This window comes from Primulina eburnea, chromosome 8 (genome assembly GCF_022965805.1).
Source record: "Primulina eburnea isolate SZY01 chromosome 8, ASM2296580v1, whole genome shotgun sequence".
Lineage (NCBI taxonomy): Eukaryota > Viridiplantae > Streptophyta > Magnoliopsida > Lamiales > Gesneriaceae > Primulina > Primulina eburnea.
The window spans coordinates 42,683,514-42,695,051 of NC_133108.1; the positions used below are offsets into that span (position 1 = coordinate 42,683,514).

General features: G+C 34.2%; 1 protein-coding gene across 1 annotated transcript; it reads right to left on the reverse strand.

The window, feature by feature from the left end:
* Positions 1-1,241: 1,241 nt before the first annotated feature.
* Positions 1,242-6,369, reverse strand: LOC140839976 (cell division cycle protein 48 homolog). Its single transcript, XM_073207018.1, has 9 exons — positions 6,196-6,369; positions 5,890-6,055; positions 5,032-5,260; positions 4,144-4,910; positions 3,838-4,059; positions 3,662-3,733; positions 3,290-3,571; positions 2,679-3,038; positions 1,242-1,718 (listed from the first exon to the last, which is right to left on the reverse strand). The coding sequence occupies exons 1-9, from the start codon at positions 6,222-6,224 to the stop codon at positions 1,425-1,427; spliced, it is 2,421 nt and encodes an 806-aa protein (XP_073063119.1). The 5' UTR covers positions 6,225-6,369; the 3' UTR covers positions 1,242-1,424.
* Between the last annotated feature and the right edge of the window lie 5,169 nt (positions 6,370-11,538).

Consider the following 11,538-nt stretch of genomic DNA (forward strand, 5'->3'; position numbering starts at 1 on the left):
CACAAATTTTGAAGGCAAAAGATATAATATCATAAATAAAAATGCCTACAAATGTTCTTTACATTACAGTGATTTGTCTCATTTTTCTCCTACAAATCCATGTAGCAATGGCTAGGCACTTCCCAATACTGCCTAGTGCACCATCCACCGCAAGATACTACGTCGTGACGGCATTATTTCCGAGGCGGCACAAGGGACGATCGATATTACCTAGCGCACCCTCGACTGCCACCAAATACATCACGAAGACACCGTTTTCAAGCCGGGGGCAACGATATTTTCACCAGAGAGAAGTGAAAGATTGCATGCCGAAAGGGTCAAGGCGTTCGTCTGCGCCTAGTCGGTTCGTGAATTATCGTACACTTGGGTCATTCAGGTGTTTCGCAGGTAGGGATTCTCCGAAACCTTAGCCAACCATGTTAAGGTAAAGATTTTGGTGATGTTTGTACATTTTGTCGTCGAGGGAGGGGAGGAGATACGAATCGAATGGATAAAAGAGGGATTTGCTAAGTTGGGATTGTTGTTTTGATAGTTGTTTCAATGATATCTTGAATGAAAACTATAGTTTCTCAATTGTTCCAACTGGTCTGCTTCGAGTCGAACTTTTTTATCGCAATTTATTTGAGTCGATTGTAACGAGAATGAGAAGTCACTGACACAAAAACAAAAATAGCAAAAAGTTGATCATGACATTAATTAATAATGTACAGCAAACAGGCTGCATCTCAAACAGAACAGCAGATCAAAGCAAATTAGAAAATAACGCATAGAATGTGTTAAAATGTAAGGTCGATACGAACCTCAGTAAAGATGTAATTTGTTTTCAAAATTAATTTGATGTTTTCCAGATTATGACAAACGAGATATACATGTAATTAAACCTTAATTTTATATCGAGGCAAGCTGGTAGTCGCTTTGCCTCTGCACGAATGCGGTACACCCTCGAAACAGTTTATTTTGTTAAGCTCACCCTCTACGCCCTTTAATTTTCAGTTCATTTAATTTTCATCCATTTGAAAAGTAAAATATGTTCTCATTAATGTGCACACACATATGAGAAACAGACAATAATAAAAGATTAATACATATATCAATAAAAGATCGAGTTATCCCAACTCTGGAATACATTTTTGAATACCAATAATAGCAGTGTAAAACATTCAAAAAAAAAGTAATAATAATAATAGCTTTGAAAAAGACTGTCAATATAGAATCAGAAGCCAGTCACCAAAGGGAAGCCATAAATAAAGACCCTGGTATTCTAACAAAAAGAAAATAGTTCAAAGAGACAGCGTGGAGTTCACATGTATAAATGATTCAAGAAACTGTTAGTTTTGGTGGCACCGGTTTCAGATGACTTGCCTGCAAAAACATAATTTCAAATTCATAGTCACTGCATGGTAAAATCTGAGACCTCAGGAAGTCTAATTATACAAATCATCTTCCTCGGCTCCACCAGCAGAGGCTGCAAATGGGTCGGATCCAGATGTCGTTCCGCCTCCTGATTCAGCGAACCGGAACTCTGTTCCAAATCCTCGAGACTGCTGCAACGTCTGCGCGAATGCTTGGTACTTACGAATATCAGCATCACTCACGCTTCTACGAGCATATTTCATGGACTCCTCGAAATGTGCAGGCTTGATTTCTGAAACTTCATCGAGAACATCCTCATCCATGGTATCTGGGTTTTCTTTTGCCTTCCTCTCCCTTTCTATGTCCTGAGATAGGCAAAGTTGTCTATGAATTTACATCCATAATATCATAACAATTGTGGATCGCTATTCAAAATGGTAACTAGCTCTGCTAGCATAAATGAAGTAATCCAGTAAAAGCAGAAAAGTACATATTGTTTCGAAAAGATCTGAAAGGCAATTAATAGCCTCCAACGAACCTTGTTCCTTTCAGAGTGAACCTTAGCACTTCAGATTTAAGCACAAAGAAATGGTCAAACAGGGAAAAGGAATGTTTGTTCTTCAAAACAGGCAAAGTTCCCCATAGATCGACATGATATGAATAGAATAAATTTCAGAGTTGATAAAAGCGTAAATTATGACCCCAAAAGCCTATTCAGTGCTGTTTCTGATACCCTCTACATATGAATCTAGTTTGTAAGAAAACGAAAAGGATAGTTCTCTCTGACAACCACAACTTGCAAATGCGATGCGTGATTAGTGTCAATACTAGAAAGCATGAGAATATATTTGAAATTTCTGTGTCTAATGGGTAAATTCCTAAAAAGTTTGAATAATAGAGGCAGTTTTCTGCAAAACAAAAATATGCACCTCTATGCCACTATAGTAGCAAAGGACTCCAAAGCTTTCATCGTATGTTTTTTATTTAATTTTTCCAGTTAACAGCGGATAGTTTGACATTCCACTGCAATATTATTGAAGCTAGAAACTAAGGAAGAGAAACTAAGCATAAACGACACCCCACTTCACACAGTGTTTCAATTTCAGTAAAATTAGCACAAGAGGAAAAATAAAACCATCACCCGATATAACCTCAAGAAAGGATTTGAATCCAGCTGGAAGGTGCACGGGAGAGTGGGCCAGTTATATTAACAAACATTGAGTACTACTGACCACTTAGTTGTTAGGGAAATGGATGTCATCTCATATATCAGGAAAATATAAAAGGAAAAATAAATCAAAAGGGTGGTGGGCATAGGAGCATACTTTCTCAATGTTCTCTCTTATGGCATACTTGCACGCACGTTGACATATTTCCGTGATATCTGCACCACTAAATCCTTGTGTAAACTTGGAAAGAGCTCGTAAATCAATATCTTTGGAAAGTGGTGATTTGCGGAGGCAGGCTTTGAAGATCTGATGGCGTGAATCCTCGTCTGGCAGAGGGATATATATTAACTGATCAAGACGACCAGGACGTAAAAGTGCTGGATCAATTATGTCAGGTCTGTTAGTAGCCCCAATAATAAAAACAGTTTTTTTGGCATTCATGCCATCCATCTCTGTTAGAAGTTGGTTGAGGACTCTATCAGCTGCACCTCCAGCATCACCAACACTACCCCCTCGCTGCAACAATACCAGGGCACCGTGCCAGTAAGACAAAAGTTTTTATTTTTTATGCAAAATATAAAATGCAAAGGCATGTAACCAAAGGTAGCAGTTTCTTTTTCTTCTTAGTTCATCTAGATTGAGGCTCGACATGCTTATTGCAGATAAACACTTCCAAACTTTAACTAAATAATTAATCGACAAAAGTTGGAAATAGCCGAAAGGGGAAATCTTACTAACTAAATGTACAACTTAAAAGGGCATATAACCTGGGTGGCGATAGAATCAAGCTCATCAAAGAAAAGGACACATGGAGCTGATTGTCTAGCTTTGTCAAATATTTCACGAACATTAGCTTCACTCTCTCCAAACCACATGGTCAGCAATTCAGGCCCTTTTACGCTAATGAAATTGGCTTGACATTCATTTGCAATCGCCTTCGCCAATAGAGTTTTGCCGCATCCAGGAGGCCCATAGAAAAGAACACCCTTAGATGGTGACATGCCAAATTTCTCAAACTTCTCTGGATGTTCAACAGGATATTGAACAGTCTACAAAATAACAAAGGTGTTAGAAGCAAACAACTTCAATTAACATACCATTAAATATGATACATGAAACATGACTTAGAATTTTATAACCTCCTGAAGCTCCCTCTTGACATTTTCTAGGCCACCGATATCTTCCCAGGATACATTGGGCACCTCAACAACCTTTCATCAATTAAAAACAATTATAATGAGTATATACTATCATCATAAAATTCATTATGGTAACGAGCACCAACAATATAACATCCAAGCCAGAGAGTACTTACTGTTTCCCGTAGAGCAGAAGGATTGCTAGATCCAAGAGCAGAATGAAAGTGCTCATTTGTTACAGCCATGGAGTTAAGTATTTCAGCATCAATCGAATCATCCTCCAGGTCAATGACATCCATTTTCTCTCTGATGCACTGAAGTGCAGCTTCAGTACAGAGAGCTGCAAGGTCAGCGCCAACATAGCCGTGAGTGTCTTTTGCTATTCTCTCCAGGTCAACCTACAACACAACACCATCATTTCAAATAGATAAACTATACTTAGAGTACAAATATATATTGGTTCGAGATGTCCAGCTCTTTACATCATCAGACAGCTTCATGTTCTTGGTATGAATCCTGAGAACTTCAAGTCGACCAACTTCATCTGGAACACCAATGTCTATTTCCCTGTCAAACCTACCAAATCTTCTGAGAGCTGGGTCAATGCTGTTTGGACGATTAGTTGCTCCCATGACAATAACGTGGGACCGGGATTTTAGCCCATCCATAAGAGTCAAGAGCTGAGAAACAATCCTCCTTTCAACTTCACCATTTGTTTTCTCACGCTTAGGTGCTATTGAATCAAGTTCATCAATGAAAATAATAGATGGAGCATTTTTCTCTGCCTCCTCAAATGCCTTTCTCAGATTGCTTTCACTCTCTCCAGCCAATTTGGACATAATTTCTGGCCCATTAATTAAAAAGAAGAAAGCACCGGTTTCATTGGCAACAGCCCTAGCAATTAATGTCTTTCCAGAACCTGGTGGTCCATAAAGTAATATTCCCTTGGGTGGTTTCACACCAATAGATTTGAAAAGCTGGGGATGCCTCAGAGGCAACTCTACCAATTCACGAATCTGACCCATCTGCTTCCTAACACCACCTACATCATCATAACCAACCTCATCCAGCCTATCTTCATCCTCCCGTCTCACAGGCTCTCCTTCGCAGAAGATCTCAGTATCGGGGGCAACAACACAATACTCACCTGGATCAGCCTCAATAACTTTAAATTCCACACTTCTCATCCCCCCTCTCACAAGAAAATGATCACCTTTTCTCAAAGGGCGATAAGCTTCCAGAAAGTAAGCTGCATAGATTATTCTGTCAGTCAACAAGACACTAAGAAAATGCATGCAACGAAAATTTTGTTTCATACACCAAAATGAAACAAGCAGGGGATAGAAAAAGTAAATCGCGTATAAGATTACGTTTTAGGTATGTTTCAAACAGATCTCCAGTGAGACCCTCTACTGTATCATCCAAGGGTAGTACGTGAACACGCTTTCCATATTTAACATCAGGGCACTGGTGCACAGACACGACATCTCCAAGCCGAACCCTCAAATTTGTTCTTACGACCTTGTTCATCCTTATCTTTGGCTCTTCACATGCATCATCAGTAAGGGCAATGCATATTGTATCCTTCCTTTTCTTACCCTGGAAACAATTGGTAAGCGCATATTTATCACTCTAATAACCAAAATCTATCCAAATGATAAATATAACACAGCACATTCACTGATAAACCATAAACTAATGCATGTATATATAAGATTCACAGTCATATTTTTCGTTTTTTCTCTATATTATATTCATTATGCATGTTAGATGCTTCCCGCACATAATTTTGGTTATATCCATCACATCAACACAGAAACATGTGTCATATACCCTCAGAGGCAACAATGGAACTTCTCGTTTGAACCATATCACAATAATTCAAGCTACTGTAGAATCTAACCCAATAAAGCCAAATTCATAACTCGTGAGTAACTCAAAAATCATTTAGCAATCAATATTTCATGCAGATCAATGACAACAACAAATTAACCAAAATACCAGCTCCAACTTCTTCCTCCAGCAATAATAAGATTCAGAATCAAACAACATAAATCTCAATCGAAGGTAAGCCCAACAACGATGCTTACATCAAATCCATAGTGTGTGTGAATTAGTATTGCATATACAAATAATTACTTTTTAAAAAAAAAAAACACTAACCAATCTCCCTCTAAAGAACATCAATTAAAAGATATAGAAAAGCAGAGCCTCAAGAAACTAAGAACCTTAATCAAAATAGTATCCCCACGAAAAATCTGAAGCTTTTCCATGGTGGCGGGGTGGAGGGCTACCACTGAGTTGTCGTCATTGACCGCGTCGTCAACGATCAGCCTATTCACTGCCTTTTTCCTCTCCAAAATCGCCGTTGAGAAGTCCTTCTTCCCACTTTTTCTGTCCAAAAACAGGCGAAAACCAAAATCAACAAAAGAAAAACTCAGATTTCCACCAAAATTCCAACCCCCCCAACAAAAAAAAACTTGGATTCCTCGAAGTAAAGGAACTGCGATGACGAGGAGTCCACGAAAACTCACGAATCAGATGACTCGGGTTGATCACTCATCTTGGAATGTAGAATTGCAGCGTACAAAGAACTTTGTGAATCAGTTGAAATAATATACCAAGAACAAGAAAAACGAAGTATCGAATTCTAAAAAAATTCGTGAAGAGACCTAATTTAAAAAATCCTAACTTATTAAGAAATCGTAAAATGTAGAAGTTGGTCCAACTACCTCGCTTAGGGTATTTATATGAATTTTTGAGTAATTATTAAATTAGTGTATATCTTCACATCTATCTCTAATGTTAAAAACAAATCCCATACTTTTGAATGTCGCAAGTATTCGCTAAGTGTGACAATTTATAAATCTTAATCATTCTTCTAATTTTTAAAAGATTCTAACATTAGCAACTTTGAGTTCTAGACGTTCACTCTCGGAAATAACGTTGGAGTCTATGTTGTGAGTCAACTTTGAACAACTCAAGTAGAATCAATAAGTCGGATCGACTTGATCTATAAATTAAGTAAAAATTAATATTTTTCATATATAAATCGGATCGGATAATAGATATGTCTCACAAAATTGAACAACGAAACAATGTCATATAATTTTTTGTCGTTTTAAAATAGTTTAATTGAAATAATTTATTTTCATGTACTCAAAATTCATTATTTCTCTCATTTTCTCACAATGGGCTCTACCAATATTCACATTTGCTTTCAAAGTGTGACAGTAAAAACAAATACTTAAAATGATAATTTATTTAGATATCATATGATATTCATATATAAAATCATATTTGTAAAGATAAATGCTATTAACCTGTTCTACGAGCATATATGCATTTTATGGTTTTTAAAATATTTCTAAGAATAATATAAATCATATATTTAAGTTATTTTTGTAACAATTTCTTTAGTCATTAAAAATGTTTATGGTAAAAACATAGTATTTCCTTAATTGAGGAGCACCTTCTCTTTAATTTTTACCTAGACTTTGTGAATTGTTAGTAAATCAGTCTTAGAAATTAGTAAATTCTAGAATTAGAAGAGATAGCATACAAAAATTCTAACACTCGATTCACAAAAATATTATTTAAGATTTAAATAAAAGAATTCCACATACATTGTCCTCTTCAAGACTGTCTGTCGTACATTCAATCGATCTGTTCATATGAAGTAAATTTGATCTAACATCCCATGTGTTATTACGTACGTACATGGGTTATGGATGTTGGTCTTCTCCTAGACCACCGTCGAATTTTCCTTTCATTTCTTATTGTGACAATATTAACAATTTCATATATATATATATATATATATATATATATATATATATATATATATATATATATATATATAACAAGATCCAAAGAAACACAAGATATGGCTAAATTATTAGGGCATAAGTATGCAACGCAACATAATATTAACATATGTACATTTTTTTCCTCATTTATTATTATGAATTTGAATCCTTGATGGTGCATCGTTCTAATTGTACATGATTTTGACCTAAGGCGAACCCTAAAAGAAGAAAATAAAAATAATGTTTAGCAATTAATTAAGCTCCATACATACTTATTTATTAGACATTAACAAAATGAGTTTAGGTTTTCAAAAAAAAGATTAAACCCGTAATAGAAATTTAGTTTCAGGGATATATAATCGATCGGTAATGAAGAAATTTGTACCTTCAAGGGGACACACAAAAACAAGGATATATCATCATCGCGCCACCTTAAATCCCACGAACGGTTCATTTTCAATTCTGGAAGATTCCAAGTTTGCATACAGAAGATGCCTCGCCTTCCCAATTATTTTTCATTGAATCACGTTAAAAATAAAATAAGATAAAGATAAATTCTAAAATTACTTTATATGTACACAATACAGAAAAGCAAATTATTGATATTTTTAAATATGTACACAATATATTCTGCCACATTTTAATTATAAAAATTTACAACAGAGATCTTGCTTGAGTTCATTGATCACGAATTTATCAAGAAAATCTCTTATTATATATAGATATATATTTCCAAATTCCTTGACTCAATGCAATCATTATACTTATATAAATTCAATCTCATATGTTGTATACCAATTTTATATCGTGTTGATAAATATTTAAATTCGAATTCTGTAATAAAAGTAGTGTAAAAAATATGATATATATATATATATATAATTAAAATAAAGTAATCTACCGATTAACAAATATATAAAAAAAAACAAAGAAAGTAAATTCGAAATGTTTATCCGGAGTGGCATTTACCTGCATCTGCATCTGCACCTCCTTTGATTCCCCTTTCCTGGCGAATTCTAAGTGTTCGTACGTTTGTGTGTACATATTGTTGTGCTTTCTTGATAAAGATATATACATACATACATACATACATACATATTATATATATATATACACACACACACATATGAAATAGCAGAAAATTATGAGTATGTATATATATACATACATACATATACAGAATCTCATGAGAGTAGGGATCGAGGAAAAGACGAGGAATAAGCTTTCTTGAAATAGATACATACATATATATATACTTTCAAATATGAAATTAGCAGAAACTTGTGAATATACATAAATACATACAAATTATATGCAGGATCGAAGTCGCGACTAAGGATTAAGGAAAAGACGAGGAATAAAAAGGTGCAGGTGCAAATGCTGGTAAAGGCGACATCTTGGCATGCATCCATTGATTCAGCGACAAATTTAGGTTAATTATTTGTAATTCTGGGTTGGGTGCCTTTCTATTGATATTGTCCATTATATTCCAAGGATATATATAGAGGGAGACTTTGTGAGTGAGTGTGTGTGCCCGCAAATCACATTTAAATTAATCATAATGCTCAAGTTGATGGAATCAAGAAACGAGTGTGTGGCTGTGTAGCCTTACTTCACAAAAGTCCAAGATAGTACATACTTTTGGATAAATTTCGAGATCTTTTCAGATATTTAGAACGTGGAAATTTTAAATTCACGAAGTTAAAGTTAATTTTCTGCTAGCTGTCCTTTCTAAACATGGATTTAGAAGTACGAGTGATTGATGTGTTGGATTGGAGTTTAAGAGATTTGATTGTTAAAGTTGAATATCAAATTCGAGATTTCATTTTAAATGAAAGAGAAATTATCTATAAGTCATCGACTGATATACACATTTTCTAAAGAATTATATTATTGATTTTCATGAGCTAGAACCCAAGTTCTATAATTTTCAAGCCACTGAAGCGCTCATCGTCGAATCCCAAGCTCCCATGGAGGAGGTTGAGCAAGAGACATACAACTCTACTCTCCACATCTTTGACATAATCGAATAAGTGTTCATTGTACTCACCAAGCGATTTGTCATGAATGACACTTATTCATCGATATTTCTACCGATGACTTATCTTTGATACAACTCTATCATGTCTTGAACTCAGGTCCGCAGAACTGTATGATGAGTTAAGATAACAATTATTTTGTATTTGTCGTCATGTATTTAATTCAAATTATTATTAACCAATTAAATATTTATTTCCAACTACATACGTGGAATATAGACATCACATTTGTATTGGCCGATAATAATATTTAATGTTGTCTACTAATTTAAAATTTCAATTTAGAATAATTGAGAAGGTTTCTTCCAGAGATTTAGTAATATAAGAATCGATGGACCTACGTACTTCCAAAAAATCTACGCTGATACAAAACTAAATTTTCGTCTTTCGCTTTGACTAAAAATAAAAATATCTTTCATCAAATAAAATAAAAATATATAACTTTATTCATTTTTTGTTTCATGATTAATAACTCTCCGACACATAGATATTTGAACCTAACATTTCTAATGGATACGAATATGATGTGAGATCCATTCTCCACACATCTTCTATCAAAGTATTATTTTTTATGCTAAGAGTATTATTTTTTATTATGAATATAAATATGAATGATCCGTCTCACAGATTATGATCCGTGAAACGGTCTCACATTAAATCCACTCATGTATCATCTACTGAGTGGACGAAAACACTGACAACGTAAATCCACGTAAATAATATCTACGAGCACATCTCCACAGTTTCTTGATAGATAGAGAATGTACCAGTGGCCATAAACTGAAGTACGTGTGGATGGTCCCATCTGGAGTACACGACAAGTCCACGTGAAGCACAACGCCCAATCACATGGGATTTAACTAAATCAACCAATCATAAGATGCCACATAGATCACTGTCCTGACCAATGCTTTTTTTTTTCCCGTGGTTGCGCTCTCCTCTCACAGCTGACATAATTGATCCGAATTAGTTAACACGTGTCCAAATCCGATTTATTTGACTTTGCCGGAATCCAAAATGTTCCATCCAACGGTTATGAATGGGTAACATGTGTTTTATCATATTGTTCTACGCATTATATCATATGATATGATTGCCTAACTATAGTCAAACTCTTGAATTTGCTTAGTTACTATTTTTGGAATGTGGTTAAATTTTAATTTTCTTTTTATCCTAGACTCGCTCACATCTATAGCATATAACTGTTACTCTCGCGCATAACACTGAGTATATCCATGTTTCTAAACATTTTAAGTAATATTAATATGATGGAAGTCGAATCAACTAATTTGTTAATTATCTAGAATTCATATTAAAATTTAGAATTTTCGAACTGATTTTTATAAGATTGTTTATGATCTGGTAGAACGACTTTTGAGTAAGATTATATTAGATGGTATCTTTTTTTTCTAGAGTACTATGACTTATGATCATTGTTGTAGTGGGGATTCTATGTAATAGTTGGAATGATTTGAGCATTCGATGTAAGGTTCTTAAGAGCACTAGAAGCCACTAGATTTATGAAGATGAGAACCATAATTGGTCGTACTTGCCTTGGTAGTTTAGATATTCTTCGTCTCAACCAAATTCTATTAGTTTGTGTTTGATATAATGATTTGATGAATTCGTATCTCAAATCCATTATATCTATTTGGTTCAAAATTAGAATGAAAATTTTAAAATCTTTTATGTTTGTCGATTATATTTTTATTCTATAGTTTCAAATAGATTTCTCAAAGTAATTATTTCACGTTGATGGATTTGAAATTTTCATGTTAAAATAAATAGATTTTAACTAAATTTAGAATTAAGAGGAAAACTGACTTTTACTAGATTATGATCAATTTAGTCAAAACTTTGATAAAATTAATAATAGAATAAAAATTTGATTACTATATTAATTTGAGTTTTATAAATTATTTTAGCAAAACTTCATTTAAAAAAACCTTTTTAAAAAAAAAATAAGTGAAATCATGCGATTATGATAAACTTAATTACGAGTTAATAATTTTATTATTGGGTGAATTAT

Excerpts from the sequence above, each read along its gene's own strand:
- LOC140839976 (XM_073207018.1), bottom strand. The coding sequence starts at position 6,224 with ATGAGTGATCAACCCGAGTCATCTGATTC. Across the intron at positions 3,734-3,837 it reads CTTCTGCTCTACGGGAAACA|GTTGTTGAGGTGCCCAATGT; the intron begins GTAAGTACTCTC and ends AATTGATGAAAG. Across the intron at positions 1,719-2,678 it reads TAAGAGAGAACATTGAGAAA|GACATAGAAAGGGAGAGGAA; the intron begins GTATGCTCCTAT and ends TGCCTATCTCAG.